The 23,397-nt window shown below is 38.1% G+C and overlaps 1 protein-coding gene across 1 annotated transcript in view; it reads right to left on the bottom strand.

Annotated features, from left to right (window-relative positions):
• LOC5564884 (ribosomal protein S6 kinase 2 beta) overlaps positions 1 to 21,768 on the bottom strand; it is a 131,082-nt gene extending 109,314 nt beyond the window's left edge. Inside the window, 2 exon segments of the mRNA XM_001649156.2 lie at positions 16,127 to 16,432; positions 21,125 to 21,768. Of these exon segments, the coding sequence (XP_001649206.2) occupies positions 16,127 to 16,166 (40 nt within the window). The 5' untranslated portion in view covers positions 16,167 to 16,432; positions 21,125 to 21,768.
• Positions 21,769 to 23,397: the final 1,629 nt, after the last annotated feature.

The following is a 23,397-nucleotide window of genomic DNA, read 5'->3' as shown; positions in this document are numbered from 1 at the left end:
CAACTTTTACGTGTAACAAATTTGATCCGTTCCAACAAATCTGAAGGCTATTCTACTGGTCTTGCTCTTCTAGACATAGAAAAAGCATTCGACAGTGTTTGGCATGAAGGTTTGTTTGTAAAATTAAAAAACTTTAATTTTCCAACATACATTGTTAGAATAATTCAAAGTTATCTGTCAAATGGTACACTTCAGGTTAATTATCAGAACTCCAGATCTGAAAGACTTCCTGTAAGACAGACCTGCCCAACCGCGGGCCAAATCAACAATTTCGTGTCGCGGGCCACATTTTTAAACGCCCAAATATTAGCATGAAATCTGACAAAAGTCATCAAATGAAATTCATAAAATCAATCTGACAAACATCTGTGAATAAAGTAAATTTTATTTTAAGTAATCGAAAAACAGATAATTTATGCTAAGAATTCTGCAGAATATTGTAGGCATTCCTTTCAAAATTAAATAATAATCCAGTTCAGAATATTTTGAATAATCTAGAATTTTGGATCTTGTGTGAAAATGCCCAGGATTTTATAAAAATCATACTTTTAATTCTATCAGAATCCGACCTAGGGTTCATTCGCAAATTTCATAGCGCCGAAAATGACCAATAATCATTTAGAAAGCTTGAAATCTTTGAGAGTGGTAAACAGTAATTCAAAAGAAACCTGCTCAAAATTGTATTACAAATTCGCTTAAGTTTTTAAACAAAAGTTACATAGAGTTATATAGTAATCTAGCCCAGAATTTTAGAAAATTATTTATTGAATTCTTTGAAAATCCTGGCTAGATGTTGTTGTAATCCTGGTGGAATTTCTGTGAGAATCTTGGCAATGTTTTCCATCAAAGTCGAATCCAGAATTCTTATTAAAATCCTGTTCAAGGTTTCGATAAAAGCCCGTATTGTTTATGATACTTTTCAAGGATTCTGCGTGAATTACGCCAGGATTCTGTGAGAATATTAGCCTATGAATCAGTGCAATCATGTATGAAAATTTAGCCTTTTGCCCATAAGTTTTGTACAAGCTAGGGGAAAAGCACTAATTTTCAACTCAAAAGAAATCTGTGCCAATTTTCGGATTTCCATACAAAGTAGGCCAAAATCGTATGAATGGGTCGAAAATTAGTGCTAGGTCGAAAATTGGTGCTTTTCCCCTACATATGTTTTTATGTCAAAGAAAATCATGGTAAATACATTCCCAGAATTTGAGATTTAGAGTTTGAATCATGCATAAAATAAAATATATAAACTAAATCAAACAAAACAATTTAAATAATTACCTAGCTAAAATATTAGGTTGAAACTGAATTGAAAACTAAATAGTCCTAGTATGTTGTAACTTGAGGTTTGTAGAATAGTCAACGGGCCAAATATGAGAAGAATCTTGGAACCCTCCGCGGGCCGCACAAAATGAGGTCGCGGGCCGTACGTTGGGCAGCCCTGCTGTAAGAGCTGGTGTTCCTCAAGGCAGCATTTTGGGACCAATATTATACAATACTTTCACATCTGACTTACCTGAGTTACATCAGGGATGTCAAAAATCCTTGTTTGCGGATGACACAGGCCTCTCCGCCAAAGGACGAAGTCTGCGTGTCATCTGTAGTCGATTGCAAAAAGGTTTGGATTTTTTTTCTTCATACTTGCAAAAATGGAAGATTTCTCCTAATGCTTCCAAAACTCAACTAATAATATTCCCACATAAACCAAAAGCTCTTTATTTGAAACCTTCAAGTAGGCATGTTGTCAGGATGAGAGGGGTTCCAATAAATTGGTCAGTTGAAGTTAAGTATCTAGGGCTCATGCTAGATAAGAATTTAACTTTCAAAAATCACATTGAGGGCATTCAAGCCAAATGTAACAAATATGTAAAATGTCTCTATCCCCTTATTAATAGAATATCAAAACTTTGTCTTAAGAACAAGCTTTTTATATTCAAACAAATTTTCAGGCCAGCCATGTTGTATGCTGTACCAATATGGACTAGCTGTTGTAATACCAGAAAGAAAGCTCTGCAGAGAATTCAAAATAAAATTTTGAAAATGATTCTGAATCTTCCATCCTGGTATAGTATCGGTATGGTATATAGTGGTAGTTACATAGAATATCCAATGTTGAAACAATGGAACAAATGTCAAACAAAATCATTAATATTTTCTGGCAAAAATCGTTACAATCTTCTATTGCCACGATTAATGCGTTATATGTTTAGGTTAAGTTAGGTTAAGTAAATTAAAAACGTCATTTTTTTTCTCTTATAAGCAGGTGAAATCAACTCACCTGTAAAAAATCTGAACTGGTACGGCAAATGAAATGTAATATGTTGTTAACAAAATGTTAATAAAATCTTAGATTTGTTTTATCAAATTAGGATGATAGTGTTGTCTAATAACACAGAACACCTAAATATAAGAAATAATGAATGTAATGTTTGGAATTATACTAATAAAGAAATAAAAAAAAAACAGTTCCACTGCGGTTTAACGGACCGTTGAGTTGGCCATGTATGTAAACCAACTTTTTCTATGGTTTTACTACCCAATAGTGAGTTATGAGGCATGCAGTTGTAGAGAGTTGACTGCATGGTTGACTGTACATCATTACACACATGATGTGGTTGTAACAAATGTAATTCCAAACAAGCATGTTTGATTTTAATTAAAAAGTTACAGCTTGTGCCATTCGCTCTCTCGCACGATATCGAGAATGTAATGTATGTGCGTCTGCTTTTGGTCAGTCGGAGCAATATCGTAGCGGCTCGCTAACAAATGTTTCCAAAAGTGAATCATCGCCCTCCCGTGACAATACGAAAGTGTTCCTCACGAAATAGCAATAAACTAACGGATGAACATCATCTTCTTTTGGTCGGGGTTCGTGATAGACAATTAAGGTAACTGGTCATGCCAACCAACATGCTGGAAAGTGTAGGTGGAGCATGTTAATGACGTCTAACGAATGAAATTGACCTCTGTTCTGTAATGTTGTTGTATGCTCCCATATTAATCCAACTGAAGCATGAGTCGCCTTATTTCCTAATTTTGTATTTTATCATGTTATACGTATGAGCGTGGTTCAAAAAATCGACTGCGTCACAAGTTCGATTTTTAGTTAGATTTTACGCCCAAATTTTGAGCTTTTTATTATCTAAAATCGGAAATAGCTAATCGAGACAGCCTGACATATTTTTTACTGAAATATTTGCAAAGATTCATCACACCTGTCAGAATGTGTGTATGTTGATAACATTTATGGAGGAATATAACGAGGAGTTCCTGAAATAATCCCCACAACTCTTGAAAAAAATATTTATAAATTACTGAAGAAATAACAGTAACAATTTCGAGAACTATAATCCTCAATAAATTTCCAAACACAAATGAACAACATTTAAACGTTCATTCAATCACTTTTAAATGAAGTAGGTATTCACTTCAACAATCCAAAAAATCAAAAGCTGTGGCTATGTTGTTTTTGACGCGAAAATTGTCATTTTCGGTTTAACTTCCATCACATGAAACAAAATGAAAGGTTTTGTTCTGGAAATTTGTTAATTCTCGATTACTTTTTCAAACCGACGTAAAAAACTTTCGGTTTGAGAAAATTAATTGTGAAGAATCGAAACCATTCTTCTAACAATGTTTTAAAATAAATTCTCTCTATTATTGTTTTCCATCGTGTGCATTGCTATGCATACATTAACTCAAAGCTAACATTGTGATTTTCTATTATTTTCCCACGAAAAATTGATGACAAAAGGAGATACACCGTTTTCTTCAATTACTTACGACGTTTTTGTACCAGTAGTGTAAGATCGACGCAGGTAGTTTTTTGTTTTGATTCGTGTTTTGATTGAACGGAGCGGCGTTAGTAGTGATTATGTTTCGAAAATTGAAAATCTTACTTACGTCATTATGTATATCTACAAATTAAACCTTTGAAGGGAAGCTTTTCGGTCAGAGTGGAATGCGTAGAAATTTGTCTGCGGAACACGACGAATCGACAAACCAAGTTTGTTTACTTTTCAGAGATAAGTCTATTTGAATACTTATCCGAGGTTTGTTGATTGATTAGCTTTCAAGAACCTCATGGCGATTTCTCGCAGCTTCATTGTATGCAATTGACATAAGTACTACTCTCACAATCGTTTCGCCATCCGTATCAAGATAACACGAATCTTATCGGAAGTGCAGTCAACTCTTCATAACTAGCTGTTCCGTATCTTAATATCCAGTTGATTTTCAAAACTACTTCGATGGTTGCACTTTTTTTTTTTTTTTTAATTTCTTTATTAGTATCATTCTAAACATTACATTCATTTCTTATATCTAGGTGTTCTGTGTTATTTGACAACACTATCATCCTAATTTGGTAAAACAAATTTAAGATTTAATTAACATTTTGTTAACAACATATTACATTTCATTTGCTGTAGCAGTTCAGTTTTTTTCACCTGCTTATAAGAGAAAAAAAAAAGTTTTTAATATACTTAACCTAAACATATAACGCATTAATCGTGGCAATAGAAGATTGTAACGATTTTTGCCTGAAATTGTTAATGATTGTATTTGACATTTGTTCCAATGTTTCAACATTGGATATTCTATGTAACTCATTGGTACTATACCAGGGAGGAAGCCTCAGAATCATTTTCAAAATTTTATTTTGAATTCTCTGCAGAGCTTTCTTTCTGGTATTACAACAGCTAGTCCATATTGGTACAGCATACAACATGGCTGGCCTGAAAATTTGTTTGAATATCAACAGCTTGTTCTTAAGACAAAGTTTTGATTTTCTATTAATAATGGGATAGAGACATTTTACATATTTATTACATTTGGCTTGAATGCCCTCAATGTGATTTTTGAAAGTTAAATTCTTATCTAGCATGAGCCCTAGATACTTAACTTCATCTGACCAATTTATTGGAACCCCTCTCATCGTGACAAAATGTCTACTTGAAGGTTTCAAATAAAGAGCTTTTGGTTTATGTGGGAATATTATTAGTTGAGTTTTGGAAGCATTAGGAGAAATCTTCCATTTTTGCAAGTATGAAGAAAAAATATCCAAACTTTTTTGCAATCGACTACAGATGACACGCAGGCTTCGTCCTTTGGCGGAGAGGCCTGTGTCATCCGCAAATAAAGATTTTTGACATCCCTGAGGTAACTCAGGTAAGTCAGATGTGAAAATATTGTATAATATTGGTCCCAAAATGCTGCCTTGAGGAACACCAGCTCTTACAGGAAGTCTTTCAGATCTGGAGTTTTGATAATTAACCTGAAGTGTACGATTTGACAGATAACTTTGAATTATTCTAACAATGTATGTTGGAAAATTAAAGTTTTTTAATTTTACAATCAAACCTTCATGCCAAACACTGTCGAATGCTTTTTCTATGTCTAGAAGAGCAAGACCAGTAGAATAGCCTTCAGATTTGTTGGAACGGATCAAATTTGTTACACGTAAAAGTTGATGAGTGGTCGAATGTCCATGGCGGAATCCGAACTGTTCATTGGCAAAAATTGAATTTTCGTTGATGTGGGCCATCATTCTGTTCAAAATAACCTTTTCAAAAAGTTTACTGATGGAGGAAAGCAAACTGATTGGACGATAGCTAGAAGCTTCTGCAGGATTTTTGTCTGGTTTTAAAATTGGAACAACCTTAGCATTTTTCCATTTGTCAGGAAAATATGCTAATTGAAAACATTTGTTAAATATATCAACTAAAAATGATAAGCTACTTTCTGGAAGTTTTTTGATGAGGATGTAGAAAATTCCATCATCGCCAGGAGCTTTCATGTTTTTGATTTTTTTAATAATAGTTCTCACTTCTTCCAAATCAGTCTCCCAGGCATTTTCGAAAACGTTCTCTTGATTGAGAATATTTTCGAACTCCTGAGTAAACTTCATTTTCAATTGGACTAGTAAGTCCTAAATTAAAATTGTGCGCACTTTCAAACTGCATAGCAAGTTTTTGAGCTTTTTCGCAATTAGTTAGTAATAATTTGTTTTCCTCTTTCAATGCCGGTATTGGCTTCTGAGGTTTTTTCAAGATTTTCGATAATTTCCAAAAGGGCTTAGAGCCAGGGTCCAATTGAGAAATTTTATTTTCAAAATTTTTGTTTCTTAATTGAGCAAAACGTTTCTTGATTTCTTTCTGCAAATCCTGCCATATAATTTTCATAACAGGATCGCGAGTGCGTTGAAATTGCCTTCTCCTCACGTTTCTAAGACGGATCAAGAGTTTAAGATCATCGTCTATAATAACGGATTCAAATTTTACTTCACATTTTGGAATTGCAATGCTCCGGGCTTCAACAATGGAATGTGTTAAAGTTTCAAGAGCATTGTCAATATCAAGTTTAGTTTCTAAAGAAATATTGATTTATTTATACCGTCTTCGACTGGGTCGCACAGACTACTTTTACTAAAATTGAACAATGTACATATAACAAGAATTTCACAAATTATAACATAAACACATATTGTAGAACTCAAAATCATTGCTGCATTGTTCGGTTTGGTCTCCATACTGAGTTACAACGATCTCTAAACTCACGACAACGTACACCAGTGGGCCAGTTCGATGCAATGAAGGCTGATTCACGATATTGTGCATGGACAACGACTTTGAAAGACACGTAATCCATTGGAGAAATGCTTTTCCACGGAGATACTAAGCGTTTGACATTCAAAACTTTATCGGCTCCTAGTACCTCGCGCACCATGGAATCTATTTCGTTTTCGGTGACGTCATTGGCTATGTTTGAAACGTAAAGTTGCAAATTTTCCTTGGTATTGGGAGGTTGCTCGTTGAGTGAACGCACTGCATTGATTTTTGTTGAAGTCAATGGTGAAGAAGAAGCCGATGAAGAGTTCGTGGCATGTAGATTACAATTTGATCCATCCGACGTAGTAAACGAAACAGGTGAGATTGAATTCAATTGTGATACAATTTTGCTGATTTTTTGTACCTCCGTTTTCAAAAATTCGACTTCATCTTTCGTTGCCAGCTTGCTCGTTTCCAATGCAGTTGCAGGTTCGTTTCCAACAGCATTAGCAGGCTTCCTGAAACGACCGTTTTCAATGGCATGCCGACACGAATCACACATCCAAAATATGTTGCTGTGTAAACAGGCGCAGCCCTCATCATAAGTTAAACCAACACACTTGGCGTGAAAATTGTGTTGATTTTCACAGAAGCCTTCGCAGCACACAACAATATCCTCGACTCGAATTTCATTCTTGCAGGCGTAGCAATAATCCATGATTATGCGGTATGGTAAACCCTGGCAGCGCGTTGCGAGTATCCAACTTCAGAGATGTGTGGTTCGACTATACGACTGAAGAAGCAATAAACAATGGACTCCTGTTGTCCGACTTGTTAAGGGCGTCGTAGGTATATAGAAATTGATTGCAAATTTCGATTCGTTGTCTCACTGGGCTGCTTTATGCTGCATCTGATGGAATATCACAAGACGCGATCAAATTTTCATAATGCGGTATTAAAACGTTGGCATAACAGTATAGAATTCACGAAAAACAAATCACAGCATTACGAAAACGAAACAAGCTATACGATCGCCACACACCACCAGAAATGTTAACATCAAGATTGGAGTCAACATACGTTTTATATATATTCCAGTCGGCTCGTAAATAATTGAAAGTGGAGCTGATAGGATTGAGAATCGCTTCTTGGGATATTTGAAATGTAACAGGGACATGATCAGAATCAAAATCAGCATGAGTAATCAGTTGGCTACAAAGATGACTAGAGTCGGTTAAGACCAAATCAATCGTAGATGGATTTCTAGAAGAGGAAAAACATGTAGGGCTATCAGGGTATTGAATTGAGAAATATCCTGAAGAGCACTCATCAAATAAAATTCTGCCGTTGGAATTACTTTGAGAATTATTCCATGACCGATGTTTGGCATTAAAGTCACCAATGACAAAAAATTTTGACTTATTGCGAGTCAATTTACGCAAGTCAGTTTGGAGCAAATTAACTTGCTGCCCAGAGCATTGAAAAGGCAAATAGGCAGCTATGAAAGTATATTTACCAAACTGTGTTTCAACAGAAACACCTAAAGTTTCAAAAACTTTAGTTTCAAATGATGAAAACAGTTGATGTTTTATACGCCTATGAATGATGATTGCAACTCCCCCACATGCCCCATCAAGTCGATCATTACTGTGACGGCAAACCCCTCGTTGCAGCGACGCCGTAGATGAAAGAAGAGGAGTTATGTCAACGGTCGATGACGTGGACTGTCAGATCGATAAGTGATTTTGCATATCATGCTAAATAAATTGAATAGAACAATCAAGTTATTTTCAGTCAGTGTGAACTAAAATTTCTTAAGCAAATCTTAAATTATCAAGTTAATCTAGTGTTGAATTCATGCAGTTAGTGTTCTTAAACCTAGTGAGTAAAACCTTTATGCAGAATTGTGAAATAATACTTAACTAAATTCCTATTTCTATTGATCTCGATATCGTTTACTTAGAACCTAAATTCAACTTAATACTAGATCACAGTTTAATCTTTGGCTAGAGTTTGGCTACACGCAGTAAGTAATAGAAAATGATCCTAAAAAGAAATATTACAAGTAATAAACATTTGTAGGAAGCAAGTATCATCAGCAGTCGACGAAACGAATCGAACGTTTCGGAGGTTATCACCAAAATATGTAAGTGACAATAGATTTACATAAAGAGATTCTACCTTACAATAAAATTTATTTGTAGCTTTAAGCAGTACACTACAACCCTGTGTTTGCTCTAAAGAATTTGGCATTCCCACCCCCACAAACTTAAAGATATTTTGTACGTGGGTTCCGAAATGGAAGATCTTCGCGACTCGATAGATGGCCACAATTGCAAGCGATGTACCCGACCGAATTCAGCGGAAGACCAAATGGTAGCTTGCGACAAATGCCACGAATGGGAGCATTTTGGTTGCGCAAATGTTGATGGAAACGTAAGAGATCAATCGTACGTTTGTAAGGAGTGTACAGGAGAAACATCAGGTCAGCTACATAAAGGAACGGCAGGACGCGAAAATCGACCCAAACACTCGGATTCCCGTAGCGTAATGACCACGCGGAGTAAAACAAAGCTGAAAACTCCGGTTGGAAGCCAGGCTGGCTCTCGTGTTTCTGAACGGGTTGCTGTTCTGGAGGCGGAGCTGAAAATAGTAGAAGAGGAACGTCTGGCGAAAGAAGAGGAAATGAAGGAAAAGGAGAAAATGAAGAAGAAGGAGATTGAGGAAAGGAAGCGTCAGTTAGAGGAAAAGAGAAAGTTGTTGGAAGAAGAAGCCGAGTTACGACAGCTGCAGTTAGCGGAAGAACGGAAGATTCAAGAAGAGCAGCAGCAGATTCGGCAGGATTCTTTGACGAAAAGGAAAGCACTCTTACGGCAAATCGCAGAAAGCAACGCTGGCAGCAAATGTGCATCCGAGGTCGACGTTCAGGATAATGTCTCATCGTGGCTTGCGGATCTGCAACTTACTGGAAGACCCTTGGAATGTGGCGAGGACAATCAAGGGCGACATAAGGAAGTCGTCAATCCAAGCCCTACTGGCATTCCTACTGGCCCCGTAGATGCAGTCAATCCTCAGGTTACCTCGCGAATGGGAGTTAAAAATCCTGTCGTTCACCATGTTTATCAAACGAATCCAAACGGTTCTACTCGTTTTTCGCCTCCAAATCCAGTGCAGAGAGATCTCAACTATCAACACGCATTGCACGACAATCCTTGGATTCCATCTAGGTATCGTGCCATGGCGACAGAGGAACCAATAGGACGAATGGTCGAAAACAACACGCCGACAGTGCTTGGAGCCGAACACATAGCAGCTCGTCAAGTGATGGGTAAAGAGTTACCTACGTTCTGTGGCAATCCCGAAGATTGGCCCATATTTATCTGCTGCTTCGAACAAACAACAATCACCTGCGGGTATTCTGATGCTGAAAATTTAATCCGATTACAAAGGTGCCTGAAAGGACCTGCACTAGAGGCAGTACGCAGTCGCCTATTGCTACCGTCCAGTGTTCCCTCGGTAATCGAAACGCTACGCACTTTATATGGTCGTCCAGAGTTACTGATTCGATCTTTGCTACGAAAGGTTCAGCAAGTTGCGGCTCCAAGGCACGACCGTCTAGAATCGGTAATGGAGTTTGGATTAGCAGTACAAAACTTAGTAGACCACCTGGAGGCAGCGCATCAGGAAAGCCATTTAACCAATCCTATTCTAATACAACAATTGGTTGAAAAACTACCAGGTCCTCTCAGGCTAGACTGGGGAATATACAAGAAACATTACCCCATGCCCACACTGCGGACATTTGGTAAATTTATGTCCCAATTAGTCAGCGCAGCAAGTGAAGTTACGTTCGACTTACCGGTCGCTAGCGGTGGTTTTAAAAATGAACGATATAAACCTAGAGAAAAGGCCCATATTCAAGCACATTCAATAGGGTCTGCAATACAAACTAGTTCTTCCTCCAAATTTTCGACTAACAGTAGGAAAACTGGTAAGATTTGTGTAGTTTGCGACTGTGAGGGTCATAGAGTCTGCGACTGTCTCAAGTTCAAGGCGATGAATGTGGACGAGCGATGGAAAACCATACAACACAAAGGACTTTGCAGAACATGCTTGAATAATCATGGGAAATGGCCATGTAAATCCTGGCAAGGATGTGGTGTTCAAGATTGTCGCAATAAGCACCATACATTGCTCCACTGTCCAGTTCCATCTGCGCCATCGCACTCAGTCAATGTTTCTTCTAATGTCTCCATGTCTTCTGAAGGTACGTATACTTTCTTCCGCGTGCTACCCGTTGTACTGCATTATAAAGAGCAATCAGTCATGGTATTTGCTTTCATTGATGAGGGGTCGGAGCTCACCTTTCTCGATGCGAGCGTTGCAAGTCAATTGGGCGTAAATGGCGAGAATGAACCGTTAACATTGAAATGGACTGGAAACGTGACCCGAAGGGAAGCAAAATCTCAAAAGGTGCACTTGGAGATCTCCGGGAAAAAAGGGAAGACAAAGCATCAGTTGGTCGGTGCTCATACCGTAAGTAGTCTGTCCCTACCTTCTCAGTCCATGAGATACCAAGAATTGGCAAAAAAATTCCCTCATCTGCGTGGTCTTCCGATAGAAGATCATGCACGGATCCAACCCCAACTTTTGATTGGACTGGATAATCTGCAGTTGGGTGTTCCATTAAAAATCCGTCAAGGACGGCAAGGAGAACCGATTGCTGCAAAATGCCGACTAGGTTGGGGTATTTATGGCAGCAAACCAGATGCTGGCTCTTCCCAAGCAGTGATAAACTTCCACATGACCGAAGTGGACAACCCCACAAACTTAAAGGGTTGCTCTATTTACCTGCCTGGCAATAAGGGCTATACACCTCGAGGTCGTGCATAGTCTTTCAACTGAGTCTTGCGTTATGGCAGTACGACGATTTGTGGCAAGACGCGGTTCACCAGCAGAATTCTATACAGACAACGCGACCTGTTTTCAGGGTGCCAGCAGGGAATTGCAAGAAGAAATTGGTAATAAACTCTCTACTACATTTACCAGTGCGCATACAAAGTGGAGATTCATTCCTCCCGCAACACCACACATGGGCGGTGTTTGGGAACGCCTGGTGCGTTCTGTAAAAGTAGCAGCTGGAACAATTTTAGAAGCGCCACGGAAACCGGATGACGAGACTTTGGAGACCATTCTGTGCGAGGTTGAAGCGATGATCAATTGTCGTCCTCTCACCTACATTCCTTTAGACTCTGCAGATCAGGAATCTTTAACGCCCAATCATTTTTTATTGGGCAGTTCTAATGGATCAAAAATGATGCCGATGGAACCTTTAAAGTTTATTGGGAATCTTCGCAGTAGCTGGAAATTAGCGCAATCCATTACGGACAGCTTTTGGACGAGATGGATTAAGGAATACATTCCAATCATCACCAGACGATCAAAGTGGTTTGAAAATGTTAAGGACCTTGAAGTAGGAGATTTGGTGATGGTTATTGGAGGTCCGTCGAGAAGTCAATGGGTGCGCGGGAGAATTGTAGAAGTCTTGAAAGGCAAAGATGGCAGAGTTCGTCAAGCAATGGTGAAAACATCTTCAGGAGTTCATCGACGAGCGGCGGTGAATCTAGCAGTTTTGGACGTCTTAGATGAAGCAAAACCTGGTAACGGATCCTCGGATGTTCCAGGATTTACGGAAGGGGGAATGTGACGGCAAACCCCTCGTTGCAGCGACGCCGTAGATGAAAGAAGAGGAGTTATGTCAACGGTCGATGACGTGGACTGTCAGATCGATAAGTGATTTTGCATATCATGCTAAATAAATTGAATAGAACAATCAAGTTATTTTCAGTCAGTGTGAACTAAAATTTCTTAAGCAAATCTTAAATTATCAAGTTAATCTAGTGTTGAATTCATGCAGTTAGTGTTCTTAAACCTAGTGAGTAAAACCTTTATGCAGAATTGTGAAATAATACTTAACTAAATTCCTATTTCTATTGATCTCGATATCGTTTACTTAGAACCTAAATTCAACTTAATACTAGATCACAGTTTAATCTTTGGCTAGAGTTTGGCTACACGCAGTAAGTAATAGAAAATGATCCTAAAAAGAAATATTACAAGTAATAAACATTTGTAGGAAGCAAGTATCATCAGCAGTCGACGAAACGAATCGAACGTTTCGGAGGTTATCACCAAAATATGTAAGTGACAATAGATTTACATAAAGAGATTCTACCTTACAATAAAATTTATTTGTAGCTTTAAGCAGTACACTACAACCCTGTGTTTGCTCTAAAGAATTTGGCATTCCCACCCCCACAATTACGATAAACAAAAAAGTTAGGATCTCTTTTGAGTTTAGATCCAGGTTTTAAATACGTTTCGGTAATAACTGCTATATGCACGTTATTAGCCGTAAGAAAATTAAACAGCTCGTCCTCTTTACCATTCAGAGAACGAGCATTCCAATTTAAAATATTTAAATTATTATTTGGATCCATTAGAAAAACGTAATCCAATAACAATTTGATTTGTAAATTTTACACCTACTTGGACTGCTTCAGTCATAGTGGTGGCTTTGAACATTGCATCAATCATTAGATTCAATTGTTCAGTTAGAAAATTAAAATCAGAGGCAGACATGTCATGTGATTTCCCATTGGAATTTCCGGTAGACGAAGAAGCGGAGTTACCTATGGTGGTAGGGTTTTTTCCATTTGATTTGAAACAAGTAGAATGTGTACCCATGGATCGAACAGGGGAGGAGTTCGAATTTCCTGCTACGATATCGGCAAAGGATTTTCCGTGGGTAGATACATTCGAAATAGAAAGATTCGAACGGCTACCCGACGGAATAAAATTAGTTTGTGAATGAGCATGATTATGATCTTCCTGATGGGTATGATTCATGATCAAGCGATCGTTAACTGAAAAATGAGCATTGTTCGATACTCTACCAGGCAAATTCCGGAAACGACCGTTATCGTAACGGATATTATCTTTCATCTGCCTGGCACGAGCCTCAATGACCTTTTTGCGTGAAGGACAATTCCAAAAATTGGACTTATGGTTAGCCCCGCAATTACAACATATGAATTTGGTGGTATCTTCCTTCACTGGACAGACGTCTTTGGCGTGAGAAGAACCTCCGCAAATCATGCATTTAGCATCCATGCGACAATTTTTTGTACCATGACCCCACTTTTGGCATCGACGGCACTGAGTGGGGTTCTGGTAATTTCCTCCAGGTTTCTGGAAATGTTCCCATGTCACACGGTCATCAAACAAAAGTTTTGCTTTTTCTAAAGCTTTAATATTATTTAGTTCTTTTTTGTTAAAGTGAACTAAATAAAATTCTTGAGAAAGCCCTTTCCGAACAATGCCAGATTGGGTTCTCTTTTTCATAATGATTACTTGGACTGGGGAAAATCCAAGTAAATCATTTATTCCATTTTTGATCTATTCAGGTGATTTATAGTCACTTGAGAGACCTTTCAAGACAACTTTGAACAAACGTTCAGTTTTGTCGTCATAAGTAAAAAATTTGTGCTTCTTCTCTTCAAGATGTTTGAGAAGAAGCTCACGATCTTTAAGAGTTTCCGGCAAAACGCGACAGTCTCCTTTCTTTGCGATTTGGAAGGAAACCTTGATTCCCCTAATGGAGTTCAAGATCTCCTGCCTAAATCCCCCAAATTCGGAACAACTGACCACGATAGGCGGCACTCTTTGCTTCCTCACTTGAATCAAAGAGCCTGGGCTAGAGGCTGCTTCGATTTGGTGTTCGGAAAATTTGTCTAGAGCATCGAACTGATTGCTCATTTCGATACAATTATTCATTTCACCCTTGGAAGAAAGTTCGCATTCCGGGGAAACGTCCTTTCTTCCATTCTTGCCACGTGTAGTGACAGTTTTAAAACCCACTTTTTTGGAAGGAAGTAGTGAATTCAGAGATTCACCCTTCCTTTTGTTAGTTGTTGATACCATGTTTAATTAATAAACGAAAGAAGACGTGACCTTCGAAAGGTTTTTTTCCCAAGACGGTGTCCAAGAAGGATTACCACCGCTAGCTTTCGCCAACGGGTCCAACGAAAAATCGAAGGCACGGGTCCAAACAAGGATCGTAAAGGGATCAATAGTAGAAAAAATAGTACTGAAAAGTACTGTTTTAGTAGCACTGAAAAGTACCGTTTTTAATTTTAGCACTGAAAAGTACTGTTTTTGTAGCACTGAAAAGTACTGTTTTATTGCTTTAGGTAGTTTTTAAGAAAACTTCCAAGAGCAGAGAGAATTCGTGTACGCACAGCACGAAGGTACGATGCGCACTGCTCGATGGTTGCACTGATTTTGCGTTATATAACGCGACATGTCCCTAACTCGGAAGTTCCTTCAATGTCTTATTATACACAGTTGACTGTATATCAGTTTCCACCCACTGTAAGCGATTTCAATCAAAAGCGTCCTACTTGGTCAGCAACGACTTGTTCTGATTAACCGTTTCTTTTCATTTCCAGATTTTATGGAATCGAGCAGGACATCGGACTGCGAGAGTTGAAACAACCTTCGTACAAATAAATGCGAAGCACGTGCAGTACATTTACTGCCTGTGCAAATCAGTTACATAACGGAACTATTCTGCTGACGACAAGCTCTTCTACTATCGCGCGCGCGAACGACATTCTATCGAACTCTGGCTATAACTAGGCTCTGCGGGTATGGAACAAGTGTAGCACGACATTGAGGTTTCCAGCGTTCTTACATAATGATTGGGCAGTTCCTAGTGTGTTTTCTCTTCTTTCATGTGCTTTATGAAGCATACAGGATTATTTTCCACCATGATTAGAGACCATTACGTCGTTCTGGTGCAGCTCGGAATAGCCTAAACGACACTAATTTCACGGGCATTTGCTTTCGTTTTTTCTTTTCGTTACTTAGTTCGGCATTCTAGATGCTGTCTTACTCATGATATGTTCGGAAAACCAATGTTTACGACAGTGGCAACCTCTTATTGGTTTTCACATGCATTAGCAACGGCCTTAGAGGGGTATTCACATAGTTCACGGAATATTGACAATTTTTGACAATGTAGAGTCCGTGTCACAATTTTTACAAGACCACTGACAATATATGTTGTAGACAGGCTCAGATTTCTTCTATAAACTGCAGGTTCGTCAGGCATCCGATGATCATAGTTTTTACATGAGTAATAGCTCGTCAATAGTAATTGACAGTAATAATTTCATTTTTGCTTTTAAGTTTAAACAAATTTGTTTGTATTTTGTTTGACTGACTTAGAAGGCTAATTCACACATTTATTTCGAGAGAGAACTACTACATATGGGCAAGTAAAAGAATAGTTATCAGTTTTATTTGTATGGCGAAAAGGGGCAGCAAACAACCAAAGCACAAATGCAAACGCATAATTATGTCGAGAAAATAGTTGTTAAATTTTGACACGCAAATAGTTACTTAACAGAAAAATAAATAGGAATACATTAAGATAAACGTCTATTGGATAACTATCGGACAATCAAAAGAGATTATTCATCCCACAGAAGACGAAAAACAAAACACATACATACCTCGATACCGCCGATATTGTGTGGGACTTTCTCTCTCCATGGGTCCACCGAGTTGGCCAATGGCATTCTCGACTGCTGGGACACTCTAATGTTACTGAAGCGGCTGGCGGTAGGAGGACACTGACGGTAGCACTGCTGCACGGACACAATCTGCTCCAGCGCTGCAATTCATCGAACGAACGGCACACGTCGGGAAATGTAGACACTTAATCACACAAAATTGACCGGAAATTGGTGGTACTGAGGGGATCGTTTCTTCAGCAAATCCTTGTATTCCGTCAAGTTATGCACTTTTAACTATAACACCTACAATGATTCAAATTAATAATCGTACAGGGCACTGTTTTCAGATCAAGCTGGTAAAAAACTATCAAATGATATATTGATTTTAAAATACTTTAATATTAAAGGTGTTACGTGTTCGACAATCATGAATTGTTTCCATTTACGTGAATCTTTATAACAATACAAAAGTATAAAATTTTCGTCTTTAATTGACGCCATTCCATATTGGAACACCTATTAAAATCAAATATACAACAATCAAAACTTCATTTTAATACTCTCTATGAGGGGCCTTCCTTAGCCTAGTGGTAAAGTCCTCGGCTACCAAGCAAAGCCATGCTGAAGGTATGTGGGTTCGATTCCCGATCGGTCCAGGATCTTTTCGTAATGGAAATGGCATAGAGTAACACAAAATTATTCAATGAAAACCTATTGGCAAGGCGACGTTGATTATCACGTAAAAGAATAACAATAATAACAAAATCAGGCAAAATTTCCATAGTCTATGCTTAATAACTTTTTTCACAAGCTTCGGATTGCTTTGCGGTCTTCGGCAATGTTGTTCATCGTAGAAATACCTATAGAGATCCGTGTTCAGAGTTTTTATAGAGGACAATGGGCGACCTCTGGCGATTTTTCATTGCAAAAGTAGGTTTTCCCATAATAAATTCCATACACACTTTCAACGGCTGGCGCTAAAACTATAGTTTCACCGATCGAGCTGAAATTTTGCACAGTGGTTATGGGACCTAAATGCAATCCAAAAAGTGGACTGGATCGAGAATCTAAATGTTTCATATAACCGTGTCCCAGGCTAATGGCCATTCGTAGCACCTACTTTCAGCACAGCCTCTCGTTATCGGTACACCTGGTGATCACCGCAGCAGACGGAATCACAAATCGACCACGTTTTGATCGATGGACGGCACTTCTGCGGCATTATCGACATCAGGACCTATCGTGGCGCTAACATCGACTCTGACCACTAAGGAAGGCTATCAACGTGTCGTTCTCACTCAAGTGAAAGGGGTCCGCGTGGTCTGTAGGGATTTGAATTCTAAACTTGTAACCAACTCAGTTATTGGGTCACCAAGTGGCTCGGTAGCTTAGTTGGTAAAGCGCTCGTCTAGCATACAAGAGTCCTGGGTTCAAATCCCAGCCGAGCACGTGGATTTTTTTCATAAGTGACAAAAATTTAATGAAAATCAATTCATGCACATAATGCAAGTAATGTCACGTGAGCACCTTTCAACTGATTGAATATAAAGTATTGAAGAACGCATAGTTTTACTTTTTCCAATGAAAATTAATATTTGGTGCATAGAAAACTGTGGCCCTTTTTCCATGTTTGTCAAAAACGATCGAAAGTACACAACAAAAGAAAACTAGCGATTTTTCCCAAGCCTGCCTTGATTGTTGTTGGCAAGCTGGAGTTATCTTGCAGTTCAAACAAACTTTGTTCTATATTTCGTGTGTAGCATCGATGCCTCCCTCCCAGGTAGTTACCAGATGATTTTGTTTTTATCAGACTGCCTAAAAAGTTTAAGAATAAAAAACACAGGGGACGGACCTGGTGTAATGGTAAAAACACACGCCTCTCACGCCGAGGACCTGGGATCGAATCCGATCTCCGAGATAGTTACTGAAAATTTCAGTAAGGGAAGGGAAGTTAAGCCGTTGGTCCCGAATTGAATTAGCCCAGAGCTAAACATCTCTTTAATAAAGATAAGGTACCGTGGGGCAAGTGTGTAATGGATTTCACATAGTTGGGATTCTTCAAATTCTAGATACTTTAAATTAAAACAAATGAGGTCGTGTATATTTTTTAGCTTGACTCCCACCAAATATAAGCAGTATGCTGAAATTGATAAAAAAAAGTACAGAAAAAGTTTTTGAAAAACGTCTCCTTACTTTTCACTTGCTCCACAGGTGGAGCAAGTGAAAAGTTTATCGTTTTGAACAATAAATTCAAAAACTAACAGTTATATTCACTATTTCTATTACCTTTAACATTTGTAAGGGCGTCCCAATGAACAATAACATAAGTAACATGTAAACAAAGAAAATTTTCTTCTTATTACTTGAATTTTTTTCTGTTGTCGATTCGACAACATTATAACTGCAACATTCCCAATGTTAGTTCTTACATAATGGGACAGCAATTGCATTTCTGCTCTGTAGAATTACCACCGTTTTTAAGAAAAATGGATATGACGTCGGATAATTCTTCAGGAGAAATCAAATAGAATCCTTCAATAAAGTATATAAAAACTTTTTTATGTGGATACACATATACCCCATTTTTTATGTTTTGAACTAGCTTTATATAGACATTCTACGAGATTTCCGTGCGTTCTCTTATATTGGAACTTTTCAATCAACGTCTTCCTTTTGATCGGCTGTCCAAAGTAAACATATTAATATCGTAATATTTGGCAACCTTTTCTTAGAGAATTTCCATGATTTGGCCATGATGATCTTTATGGTTCATTCGAAAGATATTAGTTGCTGTTCCGAGGGAAAAATGTTAAATCTTTATGGTTCATTTGAAAGATATTAGTTGCTGTTCCGAGGGAAAAATGTTAAACCTGTGCAAAAATATACCATTTTGTTTAAAATTCCTTGTATCATTCCCGAACGTCTACTACTGGAGCAATAGCGCAACTACTGGAACACGTGTACCAATAGTGGCTCCAGCGATTTTATGTTAAAAAAATAGTTGTATCACTCTTTTCATATTTTTCTCATATAGTATAGGTTAAAATCTTTCTGCTGACGCCAAAATACCTTTGTTAGGGCTTTTCGTTATTTTGTTTTGATTTTTTATAGCTTAAGTAGTCCACTAATGGCACCGGCACCCTATAACTGCGAACCTTGTATACTTATAGCACAGACAAACAGACGTCACACTCTCATCGCTGTCCATCGACCAACTTTTTAACGATCGATTCGAATATAGGTAGGTGGCCAATCGACCACCCGCAGCGCTCGCGTCGTTTTTGTTCGTGTTTGACGTTTGTACACTACCGCCACCTGTTGGTCAATCGGCCAACTACAGTGGTTTTAGCATTGGGCGTACATGTTTTCGCGACTATGTTTTTTATCACGATTTGTTCTAAGTGTTACGTCTGTTTCTCTGTGCTTATAGCTATCAAAAGAGAAAACACAAATTCAATCTCTAATGGGAAACTTTTCACTTGCCCCACGTGATTAGAAAATTTACGGTGTTTAACATTAATTATTTTTAGGTATATGTCGAATTAATTCTAAAACTTTTTTTATTGCAGTTTAAAACTGTCAGACGGAACAACTTAGAAGTGGTACAGAAAATTATTTTGCACAACTTTTTTTCCGATGAAAATACTAAAATAAGATTGCGCGCCGCCAACTTGTTACGGAGTGATAGTTGACAAGGTAACAATTTTTCGCTCTATTGTGCAATAATGGCTGAAAAATCTCAGAAATCTATTACCTATCGTAATGTTCTCAATGGCCTCAAAGGTTTACGCATGAGTTTAAAACGTTAATTCACGTATTCAGTAAAATATACCAATTAAAACCACTGACATTCACAATGTTCATACGAATCAAACTTTACTACTTTGTAGTTGTATGATGTCGATGTGTAGTGTTGAAATTCAAAAATATAAAATATTTAAATATTTTTTCGAGTCTAGAGGGGTGGTTTTGGACCCTTGGTTGCGCCACTGGAGCGTGTTAAAGACAAATCACTGGTTTAAAGAGTTCTTTGAAGATTTTCAGGAATGATAGCTGGAAGAATTTTTGAGCAATTCCTGAGATAAACCGAAGCTTAATTCACGAAACAATTCAAATGAAAATGGCTGTAAAAATAACTGAAAAATCGGCGTACCAACTTCTGGAGATATTCTTGTAGGGGTTCCTGAAAAAACCTTGACCGATTTTCTTCAAAAAAAGGGAATAGCATTTTGGAAAATTTTCAAGTCAGTCGCAATTAATCGTTAGGAATTTCGAATCAGATTTCACTGCAAGGACAAGACAAATAGTGACTTCAGAAAGGATTTTGGATAAAAAGAGACTTGTTTAATTAATTATGATCGTGGTTTTAAGGCTAACCAGCCGAGTGCAAGTTTAACAACTACCGAAAAACTAAACATTGCATATATTTTGCAATTGGATTGAACGGACAAACACTCTATGAGAATCGAACTACACAGAGAGTGGTGAGTTCGATTCTCACCGAGGAGACGTGTAACTTTTTCGCAAATTTCACATCAACTTGTCCATTTAATCTAATTGCAAAATATATGTAATGTTTAGTTTTTCGGTTGTTGTTAAAAAGAGACTTTAGAGTCCTGCCATTAGGAATAGAGATTTTTTGGAGACTTGTAATAAAATAGACACAAAGCCTCTAAACAGCTACCAGCCCTGCAAATGTACTCTAATACATCTGAGCCAAGTTATAGAGGATTTGAACAATCATAGAGAGTATTAAAGTTTACTTTTAGATGTTGTATGTTTGAATTTCGAAAGGTGTTCATTGTATTGTATTGAATCAATTTTGGACACAATTTCCATACGTTCCTATTATGCCAAATTTAAAAGTAAATGAAAACAGTTTATGATTGTTGATCAATAGATTTAACATATGACCTTCAATATTCATAAAGTATTACAAACTCGACACATCATTTGAAAGTATTGACCAACTTTTTGTGAAGACAGTATACCTACACTGTGCGAATACGAATTTGAATCACTGTATCACAATGAATCAGTTTCCTCTATCGCGCGACCATATTATCCTCCCTCTGCAAATCCCAGCCAACCCAAGGATTTTCACTGCTGCTCGGTGCACTTGAAACCAGATGCTAAATCATGGCAGCTCCAGCACTTCACCTCACCAAACTTCTAGTTAGCTTCTTCCACTCACTAAACCAAACTAACTCCACGGAAAACCGGACGACAGGAGGAATCGCTCCCCGCGCAATGTTCAACACCGTGTGCTAATTGGTAATTAAAATATTAGCTTTTTCCGCTCCGTTGGGCGATATTCAGCGCATCAGGAAAAAACACCTTCTTTAACTAATAGAGAAACACAAACGCGATTAGACTTTGTCCCCGGATTCGTTCCTCCACTAAAAATGCGAAAAAATGCACAGCACTTTCCTGTTTGTCCTGCTGGACTGATTGGTGGTTCACCGATGATTGTTCGACTAGCGAAACTCTTCTTGGCTTGCCTGGCCTCGCATATATTATATCTAGAAGCTGCTGATGATGACTCTCGAACGCGTACCGCACCCTAAGCAACTGATACCACCGCCGCTGTCGCCACTGTCCGTGAGTACAATAAAAGATACATTCGTCCGCGCACCCGTCGGAATATACGTCCCCCACTGCACTTTGCCACCCGCCCGCGCTCAAATTTCCTTTGCGCAACAAAACAACAACCAACCTCTCCGCAGCTTTCGTCGAATTGGTGTGCGTGTGTTCGCTCCAAGTTGCAAGTGTCAAGTTCGCTGTCATCATCGATCAACGTTGTCAAACTGCGATCATTGAATGATTGGTGATGATATGGGTCATGAGTTATCCACTGGTAAGTTGTCTGTTCAACTGATGGGACACGCGTTGGAGGTCCAGGATACGATTCTAACCTTCGGGCTGTCGCGCTGTTGGAGATTAGAGGCATAATGGACATACGGGGCGAAATGGACAAACCCCTTTTTATCTGAGAATATGCATATTTCATTACAATGTTATACACTCAGTGTTGTTCAGACTCATTTCCCCGAAAATAACACTTTCCGAACTACGAAGCCACGAACTACTACAACCATGCTCTATCCTCCTAAGATAGAAAAGCAGTTGGTTAAGCTTGAGTACTGCACACAAAATCGATCAATTTTGATCCCAGAGAGCCACAATTCAAGTTTCGGTGAAATGAAATGAGTGAGTGAGTGAGTGCGAATCATTTCACCGAAACTTGAATTGCGGCCCACCGAGATCGAAACTGTCGGATCCCATGTGCAACACTCAAGCCCAACCACCTCCCCCTCCATCTCAGGAATACAACGCACAGTTATAACAGTTCATGGATTCACAATTCGAATTTCGGGGAAATGAGTCTGGTCAACACTGTATACACTGTATGAAATCTTTATTTAGCTAAGCTTAGCTTAGACTACAATGCACATTGGTCCCAAAGCCATATCTAGAAAGACAAAAATGATTGCGCCTAAACCGTCAATTTTAGATATATGGTGTCTTGGGCAAAGTTTCTCCATATTTTTCAGACATTTTTTTCAGAGATGTGAAATTAGGGTGGCCCACATGGTTTACGAGATCAGCACATAAACGTTTTTGCTGACGCATTTAGGACTACACAATGTTCTACAATGTTTTAGAACAACCGATTTGGAGCAACTTTGCCGAAGAACCCAAATTTCTATCTCTTATGGTTCGCGAGTTATGATTTTTTTTTAACAAAAAAGTTTTTCTTGATAACTTTTTATACCATAATTTCTCCCAACAACTTTGTTCCGAGCACTTTTAGAACTTTTCATTGCGCAACTTTTTGCCGAAGAAACTACTATTCTATCTCTTATGGTTACAGAGTTATCAGAAATTTTCTTCGAAAAAATTGTTGTTTTCAAATGCAGATATCTCCGAAAGGCGCAAACGGATTTTCAATCTTTTGTCGGCATTAGAAAGATTATTTCTTTATCTGTTTATGGTGAAAAAAAAACTGTGAGGACGTTTTTTGTTTGAAAAGATTGACAAAATTTTGAAAAAAATATGTTTTTAACCGAAAATTATCTATAACTTGAAAAATATTCGAGATAGCTCTTCGGCAAAAAGTTGCGCAATGAAAAGTTCTAAAAGTGCTCGTAACAAAGTTTTTGCGAGAAATTATGGTATAAAAAGTTATCAAGAAAAAACTCATTTTTCAGTACCACCCTAACTTTTTTGTTAAAAAAAAATCATAACTCGCGAACCATAAGAGATAG

Source organism: Aedes aegypti, chromosome 3 (assembly GCF_002204515.2).
Source record: "Aedes aegypti strain LVP_AGWG chromosome 3, AaegL5.0 Primary Assembly, whole genome shotgun sequence".
NCBI lineage: Eukaryota > Metazoa > Arthropoda > Insecta > Diptera > Culicidae > Aedes > Aedes aegypti.
The sequence above is the reverse complement of the archived record's forward strand: the minus strand, read 5'-3'. Positions and strand labels throughout refer to the sequence as shown.